Here is a 20,951-nt window from a genome sequence, read left to right on the forward strand (position 1 = left end):
AGCAACATCCTCAAAGTAGAAGTGAAGGGCTACTAGCACCTGGACACAATAAAAGACTGCTGTCAAATAATAACACTCGCTTGAGCTAAATCACTGTACTCTCAACTTTCTTCTTTAATACTACCGCTCCAGAAAAGCTGCAGACATGAAATCACGTGTGCCTTTGCCGGAAGGAAGGCGTACGGCTTCCAAACGCGGTAACTGCAGGTAACATTCCTTGAGCAGGTCCTGCCTGCCTACTCATAGTGTGTGTAACAAAAGCTTTGAATCACCCCTTTATTTCGAAATTCGTGGCACAGAAAAGACAAAATTGCCTCCGAGTGATGCGTGTACGAGAGTCGTTTGATGAGTCTGGTAAATTTCCAGGAAAGAATGGGACATTTTTGTTGAGCCTTCACGGTTGGTAATGCTTGATTGTTCCAAGGATCGTATAAAGAACTTCAACAACGTACAGTGTACACTTCATAGTTGACAGCCATCGAGATTGCTCACAGTCGACCATAAACACACCCGGCACACCACTTCAGCACAACGACTGGTGATGTTTAATCGCAATCCGCACGACGTTTTGCGAAGATTTGTGACTTTTGATGAAACCTGGATCCATCATTACACAACAGAGTCAAAATGGCAGTCAAAACAATGGACTAAGGCTGGTGAAAGTGCACCGAAGAAGGCAAAGGCCATTTTATCAATTGGTAAGTTGATGGCCACTGTTTTTCCGAACTCCCAAGGAATAATTCTCATAGATTACTTGGAAAAACGCGCCATTGTAACTGGATCCTATTATGCTACATTTTTGGATAGTTTGAAACTTGCGTTTGCTGAAAAAAGACCAAGGTTGGCACACAAAAAGTGTTCTTTAACCAGGACAATGCCCCATCCCACTCATCAGTGATAACAATGGCGAAAGTGCATACACTGTGCTTTGAAATGGTTCCTCGTCCACTCTGTTCACCAGATATAGCACCAACTTAAAACTCTGGCTTGCTGGTAAGATATTTTCAGCAAATGAGCAACTGATAGTTGCAGTCAATGAGTATTTCCCAGAGTCAGACAACCTGTTTTTCCGATGGGATGAAAAAGCTGGACGATCTCTGGACCATTTGTATATCCCTCAAAGAACACTACGTCGATAAGAAAGGTAAGTTGTTTGCGAAACAAACAGTTTTATTGCTTTTTTACCAGACTTATCAAACCACCCGCGTATATTCATTTGTTATGTGCCAAGGTTCACCAAAACAAACGAACAAAACATTTGTGTAACGATAAAATCGTCTGGTTCCCACGGGGGATTTCTCGCAGCGCTCCTGAGCAACGTCAATGCGTGGTGGAACATCCCCTTGCCCGGATACAGCCTCCAATCCGCCGTGACATAGCACCAATGAGATCATGATGCCCTCTGGTCCAAATTGTCCCACACTTAAAATGTAAATCGCGTGGTGTACGTGGTCGTTGTCGTCGTCCAAAAAGAGATCGTTTCAATCGATCCCACACATGTTCGATTGCGTTCGTGTCGGGCGAGAAGGCTGTTCTAATGACCCTAGCATGTTGAGGGAACGCAGCATGAAAACAGCAGGATGAGCACGCGAATTATCCAGATATCAAGATGAAATCATCCCCAAAATGTTAGTGGTACAGTCCCATTATTGGTTGTAGAATTTCGTTCCTGTACAGTAGATTCAGTGCGACTGCCCTCAACAACCACGAGAAGTGTACGGTGGCCCCATGTAATGTTACTGCACATGTACGACACACTGTTTGGGGCGTTCAGTATTGCCACGTTGTCTCCGTACAAGTTATCTGCGATTATCAGGGTACAAACAGATCCGAGTTCCGCCCGAAAACATCACCCCAGCCCTGGAGCGTCCATCCCACAAGGTATCTTGCTTATCGGTAACTGAGTGCATAGTATTGTGGTGCTCTCCATGGTCCTCAGAAATGCACATTTCGTCATGCAATCAACTGTTTGATGCGATACATGACTTCCCGTAGCCTCTTCGAACGCTGAATTCAGTTCTAAAAAGTCGTAGATATCCTGTTCACATGTCTTATGCGTACAGCCTGCGCGGTGTAAGTCCTCAACCCTACCAATCATTTGGAGCTGATTCCATGTCCGCCCTGCATCACGTTGACCGCGGTGCACACGCCGAGCGACTCTCCTTGTTGACAAGCCTTCTGTGCGCAAAGTGATGATGTGGACCCGATCACTCCGTGGCATTACTGATGTTCACTTTACTGTTCCGCAGACATCTCTAATGCGTCACTACTGGTGCTTTACCTTAAAGTGAAATGCTGCAATCCATTCGAGTGTGGCATTCTGCACGTAGGCAGCGCTCATAGTGACTGTGTGTATTCTTGCAAACAATGTCACGGGTAGCCTTACGATCGTACAGGTACAGCCACACTAACAACACACCTGCACGCCATATCGAGATAATGCAAAACTTTTGCTGATGTGTGTATCTTCTTCATTACACAAAGGTCGAAGACCACATCACTGGGTTCGCGGGTTCAGGATAACTCTCAAAACTGCTGACCACTTGCGAGCTGTTATCTAACCAAAGCGGTGGCTGCACAATGATTTCGCTCATCTACTGTTAAAATCCACTCTCCGCATGGTGCTGCCACCTGGTAGAAATACTCTTTGCCTTATTTTGCAAATTGGTAATCAGAATAGTTTCTGTGACACAAGAAACTCACTCAATAAAAGTACGACCATGAACCCCCAAAATTTCAGCACAGTTTTCACCGTTCATCGAAATCCTCCAATTATCATACAACCGCCGGGATCGACGGAAATCCCCTACACGCCCCGAAAACTAACAGCAAGCTCGCTCTCGCTCTGCTACGGTAGCTCTCACTGCAAGTAACGCCCGTAAAATTGCTCTCTCAATTGAAATATTCATCGAATAATTACTTTTCCCGACAAGCGGATCTTCCCGGTTTGGAAGAGATATGTTACAACACTTTGTTGTTGGTGACTTGTTAACGACATAAATACGCAACGCAAATCGCACAGACTCATCAGCTCAGCTATAATAAATTCACGAACGCAGAAAATGTCATGCAATAGTTATTTTCTTCCCAACTGACGCTGCTGCTCTGTCACAGCGACATGGGTAAGTTAGAGACGGTATCTGAAACTTCATGAATTACTCTTTCAAACGTTCTCTATGAAACACAAGGGCCTTGCGAAACATTCTACAGGCATATCAGTTTCTGTAAATGAATGAACTCTAAGTTCTAACGAATTAAGGTAATAAAAAGTCATAGCTAAAAAATTGCTCTGAGCACTATGGGACTTAACATCTGAGGTCATCAGTCCCCTAGAACTTAGAACTACTTAAACCTAACTAACCGAAGGACATCACACACATCCATGTCCGAGGCAGGATTCGAACCTGCGACCGTAGCGGTCACGCGGTTCCAGACTGAAGCGCCTAGAACAACTCGGCCACTCCGGCCGGCAAAAAAAAAAGTCATAGACGTAAATAATCCAAATGACGTGTAAAAGCTGAAAGTGGGAACATTTGCACACAAGAGTTGTAATCTAACTTGACTACGACAGACATGAATGTCCCATTTCCAAGGGTCGTGAACGGATATGAAAAAAGTACACGACCCAGTAACAGACGGCAGTCTATCGCACAAGCAATCATGAGCACTTGGTGCATATTCCAAGACAAACGCAAGACAATATCCCTGCCTGACGCGATTACTAACTCTATCTACTGATGATGAGGACAATTATGATAATTTGGAGTATATACTCAGCACTTTTATGGTTTGAACAGCTGCTCATTACGTTCTTGATATTTTAACATAACTCGACAGAAGTTCAACTCTGTACTTTGCTTGAGATCGTATGAGAGACAATTACACGACGTAGTACATTTCTTTTAATATCTTCAACAAGAAAAATCTAAAATGTGAACTACTTACGCATATGCTGCAATTCTGGACAAGTGAACAGACGTGAACCACATACCTAAAACAAAAAAGTACACTCTTTTATGACACTGCTTATGAACAGGTAATTTGCTTTACAGTATACAATAAACTGAACAGACAGAAGGCGAAATCTCGTACAATTTTCAGCATTTGCAAGACAAATTAAATGCGCTTAATTCTATCTATCCTCAGGTGGTGGTACCATTGGAGACAGTTAAGGACACGGGTTTGTAGCTGACAACTGAACATCTCACCTACGTTTTCATTGTCGCTCTCTATATTAATTTCTATTGTTCCGAAAGCGGAATTGTGAGCATCGTACGCGACCAGGACTTTTGGCAAAGTGTTTACACTACTATCGACGACCTCATAATTAAGCGCATTTATACATAGATTAAGTGTGTATAACTTCTAGTAAAATTATAAATGTGAATCGACATCGTATGAAGATGGATAACCTCCCACAGCCACCTCAATAAGAAGCGAAGATTGCACAGTAACTATAATCAAAGCTTTAGAAAAAGTGATCTACGACGACAGAAATTATATGCCAACCAATATGAACCACCGCAGACATTCATACAACTATAACACAAGCACAAAAGCGACTTCTAGCAGAACGATAAGAAACTGGAGATTCCAGTAGGCCAGAAAAAGTATTGTGGTTATATGAAGCCGAGGAAAAGATTACCACAAAACTTTATACATAACAGCAGTCCCGTAACTGGTAAAATAAAAAATGAGTATATTTATAATTTGTTATTGTGGCCCACGTTTTGAGTCAGTACCCAGTAATAATTTTCATTAGACAAGAAATAAAGGCAGGATGCGAACTCTAAAGGAAATTGTTAACGTTTCTAGCACTATCGTGCAAGTTAGTTGATTTCCTAATAAAGACATATGGGCATATATACATATATTATGAGTGCAAGAGGAATGCCGCTGTTATATGCTGAAAAGAGAGGGGACAGGTGGAAAGAGAACACTGAAGATATCTAAAAGGAGGGCCAACTGTCTGACAAAGTCATAGAAGAAAAAATGGGAGTCGATATGGAAGACGTAGGGGATCCAGTATTGGAGTTAAGCAAGGCAAAGAAGAATTGCGGTCAACAAGACGGAAGGCCCAGATAACTTTCCTTCAAAATTCGTAAAATCATGGGGAGACGTGGCAACCAAACGACTATTCAAGTTGGTTTTTAGAATCTATTCATCTGAAGAAATGCCAGCAAACTTTTGGAAAAGTATCATTCAATGAATCCCACAGCTAGCAAGAACAGCCGTGTGCGACTGCTATCGCGCAGTAGGGTTAACATTTCATAGGTACATCCATCAGAGGGGCAGTTCTGACACTGAGCTTGATAATGCAAGGAAGACTTAAGAGAAGACACGTTCATAGGATTTGTCAAGCTACAAAAAGTGGTGGGTGGGTGGGCGCGCGCGCGCGCGCGCGCTCGAGCCACAAAAACTGAAGTTCGCCACATCAAATCAACACAAGAGGAGAAAAAGAAAAAATATAGAGAAGTTGATAGATCATCAACTTCTCTTCCGGAGGTACGCGTGAAGTTGTGGCGTCACGGTTTTGATAGTAGGGTCTAAGTGGTTATTTTGTGCAATGATTTACAGCACACAAAAAGTCGATCAGAATTGCGTGTTAACTTTGTTCTAAAGGTTAAGTGTTTAAAAAATGTATGAGGTCTCTGTGTTAATGCGAGAATATCGGTGTGAGCGTAGCGTAATACGAGACATCTGCTGGCCGCGGTTGGAGATTACGCGAGGTACAGAAGGTTGCTGCTGCCATCTGGTGGGACTAGTACCAAAGGTTCAACACAAGTCTACACAACGAAACACAGATAGCCACTCTCAAACATTATTATTATTATTATTATTATTATTATTATTATTTTATGACAAAACATCGTACGACTGAGAAATCTGACATTGTATCTATAATTGTTGAACTAATGAACAAGGATGTCGCGCTGTTTCTATGTCTTGTAGGATGTGTGAATGTGCAGTTACTGCCGCTGATACTTGACGCACGCATTTTGTCAAGACTGAATCAAAGTCACTTGTCTGGTAAAACACACTGAAACGAGCTCGCGTGCTACTGAGTTTTGGGGTGGCAAATGATGTCATTAAATTAACCGTGATAAGTTTTATGGCATTCTAAAATGCGAAGCCAGCAACGTATATCCCAACAAGTACACAAGCCCTTGTTTTTTTATGGTATCGAATTAAGTGGTGGTGCTGAAATAGACTAGCCTAGATTTTTTAAATATTATTTTTAATTGTAGACAAACTAGTCGTCGTCACTGCATAGTAAGCTTTCAGAAATAAACATTCAAAGTGGATGGTTTTTAAACACTATTCGGTGTTCCATCAATTATTTCATATAGGCCCACCCCCCACCATACACCATAACACAAAAGCAATGATCACCAGAGCGGAGGAGTCGGCGACACACTGTTACTTGGAGAAATCTACGCCTGATAGTATTTTTGGTATATTCAATTTTTACATCATCAAATGACTACACAAAGCATCTCCTATTTAAATCTAATTCTACGTTGTTCTTAGTACCCCTCTTCGCCGAATCTAGTTTGGTTCAAATGGCTCTGAGCACTATGCGACTGAACTGCTGAGGTCATCAGTCGCCTAGAACTTAGAACTAATTAAACCTAACTAACCTAAGGACAGCACACAACACCCAGCCATCACGAGGCAGAGAAAATCCCTGACCCCGCCGGGAATCGAACCCGGGAACCCGGGAATCTAGTTTGTTTTCTAACAACAATCACATTTGGCTTTTGTAGCTCAGTTTCGACAGTAATGGAAAGCTGAATGCTAACTTATTTTTGTGACATTTGGGTAACTGGAGTATACTGTTTTAATGAAACCTCAGTTTGTAATCAACACCCTTATAATTTATTTACTGGCAAATAGTTTGCACTGATTATTGTTAAAAATGGGCATATCTGCAGTTTTATTTTGTGATTTGATAATCTTTATTTATCATATGTATCTGTAGATATTCCTACGAACAGCCAACTACTAAAAACTGTAAAAACGGAAGTAAAAATGTTACTAGGATAGTAATATACCATGCAGGGCAACATCGCTATAATCAACAATACGGATTTTTTCAGGCCGAATGAGACGAGCTTTTTATATTTTTGTAGCTGTGAGTGCTGCTCCAATTTTCTGTTAGTCCAATATTACTAGGGACCGATGACCGTCGCAGTCTGGTCCCTTTAATCCCCACAACCAACCAATATTACTCATAGACTATTCACCGAGGGAGAGAATTTCTTATTTGTCCCACTTAGGGCTAAATATAGCAGGAATTCCCGTGTTTATGGCTAACGAGTGTAGTATGACCAACTTATTTCTTTCTTCTACTCTGCAGGGATTAGCCTTTGAGTTTGTTCCTTCACCATAAAAAAGATTTTCATTTCCTTTTTGGCCTTCCTATGTCTCTTCATTTTTTATGTCACATCAAACTCGGAAACCTTGTTTTGAACATGTTTTTCCACCTTTTGTGATTAGTAATTATTTTTCTTTCAACCCACACTATCAGTTCTTGACGTACAGTTTTTTTTATACGAAACTGTTTAGTGTGTCAATGAATAACTGACAATCCGTTTCTGTATACGTGTAGACGTTCAGAAATTGCAGTGTGGTTAAGACCTACCATTTTTGCAGCCGGTGTTACGCAGTTAGCATAAAGAAATTTCGCAAAGAGGCATCTCCAGTAATTTTGTGCAACAATTTTTCTCGAGCGCTGGAAATGGATAACTGCATCCAAGAAAAGACGCCAGTGCTTGGAGACCACTTTACCCTATGAAGAACGTGAAGCGAAGTACACTGGGCTCGCAGCAGCTCAATGACGTAACCGTTCAAGATTATCTTCGTTGGCCACTGAAGAAAATGTTGCTGGAAAACGGAAGCTAGTGGAGGAAGACGTGCTTGTGTCATACCGGAAAACAGAGATAGCTTTGAGCCTGCATGCAGATCAAATCAGTCACCAAGGTCATATTAAGGCGAATAAGTTACGATTTTGAGAGTTCCGTTCACACAGTCGAGGAAACACATGGTACTCCATGCCTCGTAGTGCAGACTAATACTCAGAACTTACGCAGATGCTTTGATAATATAACTGTTACACGCGATGTAACTAGACTTCATTACTACGATGTTTTAATCATGTCACAAAGCAAAATTGATCTTCTAACACAAGTAACCATCCTCCAAAGTTCGTAAAAATGTCTGTTAGGAACACTGCTACACGCTCTAATCGACAGTAGGGTGGGTATAAATGTATTACTTTTCGGCTTTCAAACAACATTCAGGGCCAAGTGGTGAGCGGGATAGCTTCTGCCTCAAGTCGCAGAAGCAATTACACAAGCCGTCCACGATTTAAACCAAACAGCCAGTTCTTTCAGTACGGCTTTCGCCGGCCGGAGTGGCCGTGCGATTCTGGGCGCTACAGTCTGGAACCGAGCGACCGCCACGGTCGCAGGTTCGAATCCTGCCTCGGGCATGGATGTGTGTGATGTCCTTAGGTTAGTTAGGTTTAATTAGTTCTAAGTTCTAGGCGACTGATGACCTCAGAAGTTAAGTCGCATAGTGCTCAGAGCCATTTGAACCAGTACGGCTTTCCATAACATCGGTTAATGAAGTGTGTACTGGAAATCTAGTTTCAAGAGACGTCGAAGTCCCTCAAGTGACCACGATCTTCCATTAGAAGATTTTTTCATGATTTCCAAAAACTGAGCCATTGTGTGTGTGTGTGTGTGTGTGTGTGTGTGTGTGTGTGTGTGTGTCCTCCACATCTTCTCCTAAACCATCAGATCGATTTCAACTAAACTTGGTACACATAGCCTTACTGTCAGGCAACAATCTCTGTGGGAGTAAGAAACACCTATTATAGTTCAGGAGATACTATGTCATAAACAATCGGATGCGTAAAAAACTGCCACGTCATGCATGGACTTTAAAATTTATTATTTCTGTGCTACTAACTGTATTCGCTATGAATTTCGCAGGCAGTATCCATGTACACCGCTAAATGCACCTACAAAATCGTATCATGGTACCACACATAGATCAGGAGTTATGACGTCATAAACATTGAGATGCGTGAAAAACTGCCGTGTCATGCATGGCGTTTAAACTTATTACTTCTTTGCTACTAGCTCTATTCGGAAGATATTTTGCAGACAGTACCCACAGATGCCCTTGAATGTACCTAAGCAAATATAGTATGACACAGTTTATGAGATATGACGTCATTAACACCGAGAGACGTGAGAAAATTCCGCATCATGTATGAAGTTTTAAAACAATCTTTACTATTACGACACTCCCACAGTCCATTCAACTTAAGGAAATCCGTGACACCAGGCAGCGCTTTTGACAGGTCTCAACTGCCAAGCGCAAACGGCCGTGCGCGAAAACAGTAGCCGTGTACAGAGCTACGAAGAAGCGTTGCCACAGACTTTTACAAAGTCGAATTGTAGATACGCGAAGCAGATGCGCTCAACGTACAGAAACTGTACGTTTCTAACAGAAAACTGGCAAAATGGGTACCCCTGCAATTCCGGGTTTGTGACTAGTAGTTTGTTAACTCGAATGCAAATTCCTTAAATATAAGACTTTCTGGTGCAAACTGCGCCCAGATGACAGAAGACAGCTCTAAAAATAATAATATCAGTGGTTTCGATGTAGAGACGCATTGAGTCTGCTTGAAATAGGTTTGCTTAAGTGGATGAAATGGGTATGTAATATGTATTTTTCTTAGAATCTTTGGTATGTGCGACAGTCCTAAGAACTATTATTATTTTGTAACAGTTTCAGGCCAGTTATTTATGCTTACAGCCGTGTCACTGTTTAACAGTTTGGCACTTCATTGCACTGTGGAGTTTAATCGCCATCAGTACAAATAAGCACGTTTATCTATAACTATTACTGCTGCATAAAAACAGGAGTAAAATAGCGTTCATACTGTGAGCAGTTAATAAATGCCAGGTTATCGAAATAGGCCTGCGTGGGCATGACACTGTAGTAGAGACTTCTGCACATAGTAAACCAATATTGGTAGTAGAACAAAAGTATCAGATTTTTAGAAAACAATAGAAGCAATTTCTGGTTTCTCAGAAGAGGAGACCGCAAACAATGCAGAAAACCACTGAGATATAAGCCTCTTAAATTCAGTATATAAATCGCATCTAAGAATTATGAACATGACACTTAAAATTATTTCAGAAATTATTATTCTAAGAACAAAATGATTTAGAAACGGCAGACCAACCAGTGACAACAAATTCATTTTTCAAAAGTACAGAAGAAAAGAACAGAATTTAGCCGACAAATACATATACCTTCTACAGACTTTGTAAAAGCTTCTGACAATTTTAAAAGAAGTTTAGTCTTGGTCAGTAATGGTACATAATTAGTACCGCAACAAGTTATGTCTAGACATAGACTTAAAAATCAGTATGAACACAGGAGAAACTAAGACTGAGAAAGTTTTAACAAATGAGGGTGGGCGGATACGGCGTCCATTACCACCTATACATCTTCATATTTAGGCAGATGACTTAATCAAAACTGGAAGCAGCGTGCATGCAATGGTATCAGGTTGTCAGGAGGAAATGAGTTAAACATTTCACTCATACCTGACGATGCCTTGGTACTCCAAGACGCGGGAGGTGAGTTACAATGACCAATGTACCACTCAAATCCTGTATGCATACGCAAAAATTATGCTGTTGAGATTTATAAAGAAAGAGAGTACATTGATAACTTTCTGCGTTAAGAATCCAGCAAGCACTAAAATCGTCTTGAATAACTCTAGTCTGCGGTAAGGATCATTTCTAAGACGATCATGATAACAAAAAATATGTTATTGTCGTTGTTGTGGTCTTCAGTCCAAGAGACTAGTTTGATGCAGCTCTGCATGCTACTCTATCCTGTGCAAGCTTCTTCATCTCCCTGTACCTACTGCAACCCGCATCCTTCTGAATCTGTTTAGTGTATTCATCTCTTGGTCTCACTCCACGATTCTTTCCCTCTCCGCTGTCCTCCAATACTAAATTTGTGATCCCTTGATGCCTCAGAATATGTCCTACCGATTGATCCCTTCATCTAGTCAAGTTGAGCCACAAATTTCTCTTCTCCCCAATTCTATTCAGTACCTCCTCATTAGTTATGTGATCTACCCATCAAATCTTCAGCATCCTTCTGCAGCACCACATTTCGAAAGCTTCTATTCTCTTCTTGTCCAAACTATTTATCATCCATGTTTCACTTCCATACATGGCTACACTCCATACAAATACTTTCAGAAACGACTTCCTGACACTTAAATCCATACTCGATGTTAACAAATTTCTCTTCTTCAGAAACGCTTTCCTTGCCATTGTCAGTCTTCTGTCACCCAAGGATTTCTACTAGCCCTCGTCTTTTTACCTACTTGATCCTCTGCTACCTTCACTACTTCATCCCTCAGAGCTACCCGTTCTTCATCCTGTCAATTGTTACCTTATGCTCTCCCTGAAACTCTGTACAACCACTGGTTTAGTCAGTTTATCCAGGTCCCATCTGCTTAAATTCCCACCTTTTTGCAGTTTCTTCAGTTTTAATCTACAGTTCATAAACAATAGATAGTGGTCAGAGTCCACATCAGCCCATGGAAATGTCTTACGATTTAAAACCTGGTTCCTAAATCTCTGTCTTACCATTACATAATCTATCTGAAACCTGTCAGTATCTCCAGGCTTCTTTCTTCACAAAATATAATGACTCGAAACTAGCAAAGTTGGGAAAAATATGAGTAACTATTTTTTTTATATCCATTGTTAAGTTAAACTGTATGATCAGGTAGGGCACAAGAATAGAATTCATGCAATTACAGCTCTCCCATCTAGCATAGCATAGAGATAAAAATAAAATAAAATAAAAGAGAGCCCCGAAATGAAATTCTCGAGAAGAAAAAGACGTTTCCCTAAAGCAAATCACATAAGAAACGCTTCTGTGCGTCAAATACTCAAAGTGGAAAAAACTGAACGTAGACCCATAAAAGGTTCCCGAAAGTGACGTTAAATTGTAAATCAATTGGAAGAAGAGAGCTACACTATCAGATCAAAACCCCTATGTAGTGCGGATATGACCACTAGATGTCACAAGAGGTGGACGCGTCAGAATAAAAGGAGGCGGTGAGTATTGTGTTGGCAGTAGAGAACCAGTAACAGCAGAATGGGTCGGTGAGGAGAGCTCGGTAACTTCGAACGTGGACCAATTCTTAAATATCATCTAAGTAAAAACACCATCACGGACATTTCATTCCTTCTGAAGCCGTCCAAGTCGGCTGTTGGTGATGCGGCACTGAAGTGGAAACGCGAAGGAACGACCTCAGCTACACCAAGACAGGCAGAACTCATGTAGTGACGGACAGGGACTGTCAAACATTGCGGAGGCTGGTTGTAAAAAATTGCGTCAAATCAGCGGAAGAAATCAGTTGCAAGTTTCAAAGTCCTATCACCAGCCTAGCTAGCAAAATAACACTGCGTAGTGCGTTAAAAAGATTGGTACAGAATGGTCGAAGAGATGCTCAAAAGCCAAGCATTTATATCATCAATGATAAGCGACGCTTGAGGTGATGTAAAGAGCGCTGGGCAGCGGACGACTGGAAACAAGACATTTGGATTGACGAACCATCCTATATCCTCTGGCAATCCAAAGGAAGAGTTTGGGTTTGGCAAATGCCTGAAGAACGTTACCTGCCACCATGTGTACTGCCGACAGCGAAGTATGAAGAAGGTTGCGTTACGATTGTTGTTGTGGTCTTCAGTCCGAAGAACGGTTTGATGCAGCACTCCAAGCTACTCTATCCTGTGCAAGCCTCTTCATCTCCGAGTAACTACTGCAGCCTGCATCCTTTTGAATCTGCTTACTGCATTTATCTCTTGGTCTCCCTCTACGATTTTTATCTCCCCTGCTTCCCTTCGGCACTAGACTGGTGACCAGTTGATGTCTCAGGATGTGTCCTATACGTGATCTAGCCATCTAATCTTCAGCATTCTTCTATAGCACCACGTTCCAAAACCTTTTATTCTCTTATCTAAGCTGTATATGGCCCATGTTTCACTTCGATACACGGTTACACTCCATAAAAAATACCTTCAGAAAAGACTTTTAAAACTTAAATCTATACTCTATGTTAACAAGTTTCTCTTCTTCAGTAATGCTTCTCTTGCCATCGCCAGTCTACATTTTATATCGTCTCTACGTCAGCCATCATCAGTTACTCTGCTGCACAAATAGCATGGGTGTTGTGTGATGTCCTTAGGTTAGTTAGGTTTAAGTAGTTCTAAGTTCTAGGGGACTGATGACCATAGATGCTACATCCCATAGTGCTCAGAGCGATTTGAACCATTTGAACAAATAGCAAAACTCATCTACCACTTTAAATGTCTAATTTCCTAATCTAATTCCCTCAACATCGCCTGATTTAATTCGACTGCATTCCATTATCCTCGTTTTGCTTTTGTTGATGGTCATCTTATATTCTCTTTTCAAGGCAGTGTCCATTCCATTCAGCTGGTCTTTGAAGTCCTTGTGTTACGGTGTGAGTGTGTTTTTCGTGGTTAGCGGGTGGTCCTGTTATTGCGGTTACGGAAACGCTAAATGCAGAAGGATACGAACATATTTTACAACACTGAGTGCTGCGCACAGCAGAGGAACAGTTCTATGACCATGGCTGCTTCTATCAGCATCATAATGCACAATGTCATAAAGTAGCATCTTCGAGGCAATGGTTTGTGGGCAATTACTTTCCTGAAATGAACTGACTTGGCTACCCAGAGTCGCAAACCTTAAGTCAACGGAATACCTCTGGGATGAGCTAAAAGTCAACTTCACTATTATGTCTGGTTTCGGCTCTTTGGGAAGAATGGGCTGCCATTGCTTCGCAGACATTGAGACACCTTAGTGGAAGCGTCCCCAGCGTAGTTCAAGCCGTCATAAAGGCGAAGGGTGGACACACCCCGCATAAACGACCGCTAAAATGTGTCCGAATATTTTTGATCAGATAGTGTAGAAAGACCAGAAAGTGAAATAAAGATAAATTGTGAAGACAGACACGGCTCCAACCCTAATCCATGACGAAAAGAAGGAGAAGAAGATATCGAGCTCAGAAATATGTGTTGCAGTGGCGACATCTGAACGTTTGGATTCGAATGTAAGTGCATCTACCAGGCTCCCACTTCAGAATCTACACACCTCCAGACCCTACGTCCCTGCAGCAAGAACAGTCCTGTATCATCATTTGTCTTATCGACACTTAAACCACTCTGCACGCCATATTCCAAGTGCTGATACCGGAAGAAAGAAACAAGCTTTCGGCATCAGGTTTGTACACCCGTAGTCACTAGAAGCATCTAGGGGAACCGGTGCGGAAAAAAAAGCGGTAGCACTCCTCTTGTTAAACGAACTGTGACGCAAACTGATACTTAAAAGTGGGGCGAAGATTCTGCCGTTCGCTCACACTCCAGCGAAGTATGGCAGACGACTAAGTGAGCCACGAGGCGTTGGGTGGGCGAGCTGCCGAAAACACAGCCATGACATGTTACCTCATCGGAGCGGAACAAGAGACTGGCCAAGCGACGGTGTGGCGTGCGTGGCATCTGGTAAGCGTAACTAAGCTCTCCCTCCGGCGGAAGTGACCAGCGATGGTGCTGGGGACTGATTTCCAGCCTGCTGCTACAGGTGGAGGCGATGGAAGGAGTCGCCATAATATCCACAAATGTTCTGAGTAATTTAAGGAACGAATACGAACTTATATGGACTCAAATGAACCCTAGTCCGAAGGCCACCACCACTACCACCAACTGAACATATTTGGTAAGTACACAAGTTCTCTGCATCAGGCCCGTTTATCTTGAATAGGTCTTAGTACAGGACATTGACCAGTGGAGCACAGGAACGCACCGGTAGTAAACTGCTCGCCCAGTGCAAGAATTCTTCGATTTTAATCAACCGATCTCAGGATGGAAATGAACGTCGGTTAACAAAATTACACAAGTAACTGCAGGTTAATGTCCACGAAGTTCAAAGTACCTGAAAAGGCTGGGCATTTTGATCTAATTATTACCCAAGTCTATTGCTGTTACTCTCTACTAAGCTCTGTGTGTAATTTATGGTTTCTACTATGACTTGCCCATGTCCTTATGAGTGGAAATTTCCAGCGTGGACTACGTTGCCACACCTCTACTTTTTAATCACGATTTTTTCCAGTGAAGCAATCGATGCACAATGACATAGTCTTACCAATACGGTGATTAAAGAAGATCCGTGAAAAACCAGGTTTACAATGGTCTGCGCTGGCAAGAGAAATGAGATGGGTGTCCACAGCGGAAAGATAAGACATGCGCCCTAGTAACCGATGTGCGGAAGCACTTACTCTTGTCCGTTACTTGCTCCCTTCCTGTAGAAACTAGCTAAGCAGCACATGGCAACAAGGACTGAAGCAGTGGTAAGCAAGCTAAGCACTTGTTTCCAAATGAACCAAACATGCTACCAATGCTTTTGATAACGTGACACTATAATTTAACACAGACTTTTTCGAGTAAATCAGGACACAGTTAATTGTTGATGTTTAGATTCGACTAAGATGCATGGATCCCTGTTGTGATCAAGTCTGTGTGCACTCCGGTGGTAGGAAGAAAGGAAACAAGGTTAGAGTTTAATGTCTCAACAATAGAGAGGTCACTAGAGGCTGCGCTCAGGCTCCGATTATGGGAGGACGGGGAAGGAAATCGGCTGTGTCTTTTCAAAGGAACCGTCCCCGCATTTGTGTAGGCTCATTTAGGGGAAATCAAGGAAAAAAGTCAATCTGGATGACCAGACTGTAATTTGAACCGCCATCCTCCCAAATGCGAGTTCATTGCGACACATCACTCGATCACTCCGGTAGAGGTTATATACACGTCTGCAGTGGTTGTTTCATGGCATGCATTGGCGGCGCTGAACTTACTAAGACGTCATTTAGTTACGGCCATTATGCCAAAGACAATTCTGGACAATAATGTACCCTCTAGATCACAACTTTTCCTCTGACAGAACACTTTGAGAATCCTCGTACTTTGATGGAACTCTTTGTTTATTCTGAAAATTAGCAAAATTTTGGAAGACGAGAAAATCTTGTTTAATTCAGCGCTTACTTCACTTTTTCAATCATAACTAATAACACAGACACCATAACAAAATTTTAAAAAATAATTAGTATCGTAAAAATGACGAAAGAAAAAACGTCATATTACGAGGATTGCCCAGAAGTAACGCAACGCATTTTTTTTTTCAACTCTTTATTGAACATAATGAGAAATACACACACGAAAGAATGGTGTTTTATCTACACACACTATTTTTCCACGTAATCTCCATCCCGTTCTATGGCCTTCCTCCAGCGCGAAACAAGGGCGTGTATGCCCTGTCGGTACTAATCCGTGTCCTGGTGGCGGAGCAAGTGCTTCGCTGTGTGAATCACCTCTTCATCGTCCCCAAAATGTCTTCCACGGATGGCATCTTTTAATGGGTCGAACAAGTGGAAGTCCGAGGGGGCTAGGTAAGGGCTGTAGGGTGGATGGAGTTAACAGTGTGTTCAGCAGTCCTCAGACTTGTATGGAGCCGAGCGTTATCGTGTTCACCTGGGTTGCTGTGGCGCCGAAATCGCGGGAAGCGCGTTTTGAGTTTTGTTAATGTGTTGACATGTGCTTCTGAATTAATGGTACCACCTCTTGGCATCGCATCAATGAGAATCACAACTTCACAGTTCCAGGCGGAAGCAGTTGCTTAGAATTTTTCTTCTGTGAGGAGTGGGAATGGCGCCGTTTCATCGACTGTCGTCTTGTTTCGGCTTCAAGATGGTGGACCCAGCCAGGTTTCATCAACTGTCACAATCTGGGACAAGAAGGCATTCCCCTTAGCTTCAAAACGTTGCATCAAAATCGCGACAAATGTTTTTTCTGTGCGATCCGCCATAAGACACCGCGGGACTCATCTTGCACACACTTTTGAATATCCAAGTGTGCGGGTAATTGCATCCACACTTCCTTTGCTGATTGACAGATAAAGCGCCAACTGCCGAGTCGAAATGCGTCTGTCCTCGAGAATGACAACATTAGCTCTCTGCAACATGTCAGGTGTGACAGCCATGGATGGACTCCCCGACCGCTGCAAATCATGAAACTCCGCCGAAACGCCTTCTGATGACCTGACCCTCCGTGCCCAGCGACTAACTGCACTTCCGTCGACAGCAGGTGTTCCGTAAACTTTGCACAAGTGTCTGTGAATATTCCCTACAGTTTCTTTCTCTGCAGTGAGATACCCAATGCCGGCACGTTGCTTTTAACTTATATCACTTACAGACGCCATTTTGAAATTGTCCTGCAGCTACGCTTTGTCCTGCAGCTACGCTATCTGTCGGAAGTGAAGGAAACTTGGAGCGCTCACTCGGGAGTCTTCAAGTAATAAACACGTAACGTTTCGCAATCGTAGCATTGTTTTCCGCTGAGAGAAAAAAATGCGATGCATTACTTTCTGGGCATCCCTCGTATTAGTAGTTTTTTTTACAGAGCATTTATTCACTTCCCACGGAACACGATTGGTTCTGCCAGCAGCATACTGAACTTTCTTATGGCGAAGAACTTCCGGTCTTCGTTTGATCGACTTTCTGGAATATTTTAACTTAATGTCCATCCAGTACCTTCAAGTGACAAGAACTGCAATCAGCAATTACAGACCATGGCATGTTGATTTGCGTATACCAAGGATCATCCACCTACACACAATACTTTCACTACGGGCTGTGTTACAACACGGTAAAAAGAAATAAACCAAGCGAGATAATCAATTGTAAAGAACCGAACAATGACAATATATAAGGGAATATCCCTGGATATCAGCATTACCTCAGCAGTCACATGCAATGTAGACACCTGCGGCTCAGTAAATTGGGCGTTAAGAACTATAGAAAGAAAAAAAATAATAGGTTTTAAAGATGCAGCTGCAAGGAATGCTGAAGACAGAGGGAGCACGGCAGTAACTAACACGGGAGTGTTGAGAACACTGAAGAAAGAATATACTACACTGAAAAGTGTCACCGCAAGGAGTAAACAGCATGGTAAGTTATTGAAGCCAGTTTCCCAACATGAGAGGGGCAAAAATGACGAAACGAAGTCAAAGAAGAAGGTCACGATGCAAGGACATGCATGGCATCAGAGATGGAAGCATAAAGACACTAGATGCGACACACGCTCTACGCTGCTGTTTGGACGCAACAGTTTAATATCAGTGTCACATGGAGACACAGGTGCTGCTACACGGTATTACCGCGCTCGTATGCAATTGCGCAAGTATTTTGCTCTGTTATCAGAGTTCCACAGCGTCAGAGAAGTGCCAGTGGCGATTTGCGAGAGGTTAAGGAAGTAGGATGTTACTGGCGGTCTGGCGACCGCACACATCCTAGTGTAGCACTGCTCGGTAACAGTAACTTTGCCGCCTACAGCCAGTGTTCATCGTAACGTAGCAGCAGCCAGCGCCGCCATGAAGAAACTCGTCAAGTTTAGGCTTGGGCTCTGCGCCATCGAGCTGGTACGTGCCAACTGAGACCACCTCTCACCTACCCTCTCCACAAATCAGTGGCTTATCCTACTTAAGCCATCGTCCTTCGTTGGTCGCTTCGGCCTAGACACATGCTTGCTGTGAACTTCTCCTCTACGTCTGTCGGTCGGTGACGCTACTATCATTCAGTTTTCCTCAGTCCAATCTCTTCAGTGTAATTGTCTACTCACATTATGCACGGCATTTCTCGTCTAACGCTATCACAGACTACTCTCTTACATTTTGCCTTCTTGCATCCACATTGTGAGACCTGGGCAGCTGAGCTTTCACTTTAATTTTATTCACAGTGTCGGTACTGTACGATCTGTTTCAAAGTGTGCCTGTTTCTTACTCACGAGTTTCGCGGTCTCTTATAGATCCGAAGATGTTTCTGTTTAAATGCTGTTAAAATTTGAGCATTTGTCTGCCCGTAGGGCAATGTTTGAAATTTACATACGTTACTGTTTGTACAGAAGACTGAGAATGTCTAATTTTTGACATGTGTCCAGGTGATTTATTATCAACGCGCGCTGACATTTTTGCCTCAGTTTCGAGTGCACTGTTACTACATTCATGAAAAATTCTTCCCAATAATTTAAAGAAGGCCGTTCATTTCACTTCCGTAGCAATATTACTCGAATCTTGCAACGTGGATAGAGAAGGCGCAAGCAAATTTACTCGTTTTTAGGCTGCGGAACTACTACGTGCCCCAAAGCAGTGGTTTCCAGTCTTTCTGAAACCATTATCCCCCGAGTGTGATCAGTAATTAGCTAGTACCCACTTATTCTCGCCCCGCCCCACTCCCCTCGGCGCCCACCACCACTATCCGCCCACCACATCAACATTACCCTCAAGTAAATTTTAAGATGAGAAAGAACTTTCTTTAAACATATTTATTTTTCAAACTACGAAAGATAAATGATACTTTGTTTCTGTGGATGTTTTGTTAAACCATGAACTAATGAGTTTGAGACATATGGTACTGCTTGTTTCTAACAAACTTTTTTATAGAATGATGATTAATTTCTCAGCGCATCGCGAGTGCTATCTACAACTCCTTTAAGAAATGAAAGCTGACTACCCACACTAGGGAAGACACTTGTTGCAAAACATGCTTCCTCCGCAAAATTCCTCTCCCTAGAGACACTTGCTTCGTCCACATACTGTACTCCTCATTTAAAATTAACAAGTTACGTTGTGTGCACTATACTTAACTGTTTGTAAATCACTTGACTGCTGGACTCCTTACTTCTGAACTGGCAGAAATTACAAGACAGCCTGCCAATGGTTTTTTTTTTTTTTTTTCAGGGCATTACTGCTGCTACACCACTACCACTACCACTACCACCACTACTACTACCACTACTACTACTACTACTAATAATAATAATAATAATAATAATAATAATAATAATAATAACAGCAGTTTAGTAGCCATTACATGGTTACTATTGTGCTGCGCTGTCAATTAGTATGTTTATGTGTTGCGATGTGAATAATGAAGCATTGTAGGAACTACCTACAACTCGGAAAATGCATTTTCATGACATATTTAAGCACATGCGTTAGACGTGTGTCTGACCTCTACTTTCATAGAGGCACTGTAAAAAGTGCAAAGTGTCTGCATAGTGGGTGGATGTGTGAAGATGATGATAATTCATTCCTTTCACAAGCTGAAACCTCCACCACCCACGTAGTGCCATACGTTAATGCTTGTATTTGAAAAAAAGTCTGTAATTACTGCAAATACAGGAAAATTACATACTCATTGTTACAGTCACACGAAAAAATAATTATTACCTTTTTAACATAGCTTAGCTTTGTCAGCGACACACAGTCCAATCCTTTTGTTTTTACCTCTCAGAAAATTTCACTTTACCCCTCAGTGAGTGACCATGCATAGGTAGGGAACCACTGCTCTAAAGGTTAGATCTAATAGTACTTGCGTACAATACTTTTATGGAGTGTATAAATGCCTAGTCGTAATCGAGGAAGAAGTAGACTACTTCAAAGAAGCGATGCTAGAATTATGACCAGCCACTTAATACACCAGTTCCCGAGAACAGTCGGTAATCTGATTTGTGAAACGTTAAGAGTGTCGACACGCCGTAGTACAACTGTTTACTTCCAGTTCTCAAGACAAATATTCAAATCAGTCCACAAACCCTGTTACGCCTTTTCATGGAAGCAGTACAAGGACAGAGATTACGACGCGTCCGCCACAGCCTAGCAACTGTGCCCGGAAAGAAACCACCACTCTGCAGCGGATCGTCTTCTGTAATGAAGCTTTCTGACATTAAACTTTTGCCGTATAAGGAGTCCAAGCGAGACTTTTG

General features: G+C 42.2%; 1 protein-coding gene across 1 annotated transcript in view; it reads left to right on the forward strand.

Moving 5' to 3' along the window:
- The first annotated feature begins 18,475 nt into the window (after positions 1-18,475).
- The window catches only part of LOC124595644, a 31,073-nt gene continuing 28,597 nt past the window's right edge, over positions 18,476-20,951 (forward strand). The window contains exon 1 of the mRNA XM_047134477.1: positions 18,476-18,606. Within this exon, the coding sequence (XP_046990433.1) occupies positions 18,559-18,606 (48 nt within the window). The 5' untranslated portion in view covers positions 18,476-18,558. The remainder of the gene's footprint in view (positions 18,607-20,951) is intronic.

This window comes from Schistocerca americana, chromosome 2 (genome assembly GCF_021461395.2).
Source record: "Schistocerca americana isolate TAMUIC-IGC-003095 chromosome 2, iqSchAmer2.1, whole genome shotgun sequence".
Taxonomy (NCBI): Eukaryota; Metazoa; Arthropoda; class Insecta; order Orthoptera; family Acrididae; genus Schistocerca; species Schistocerca americana.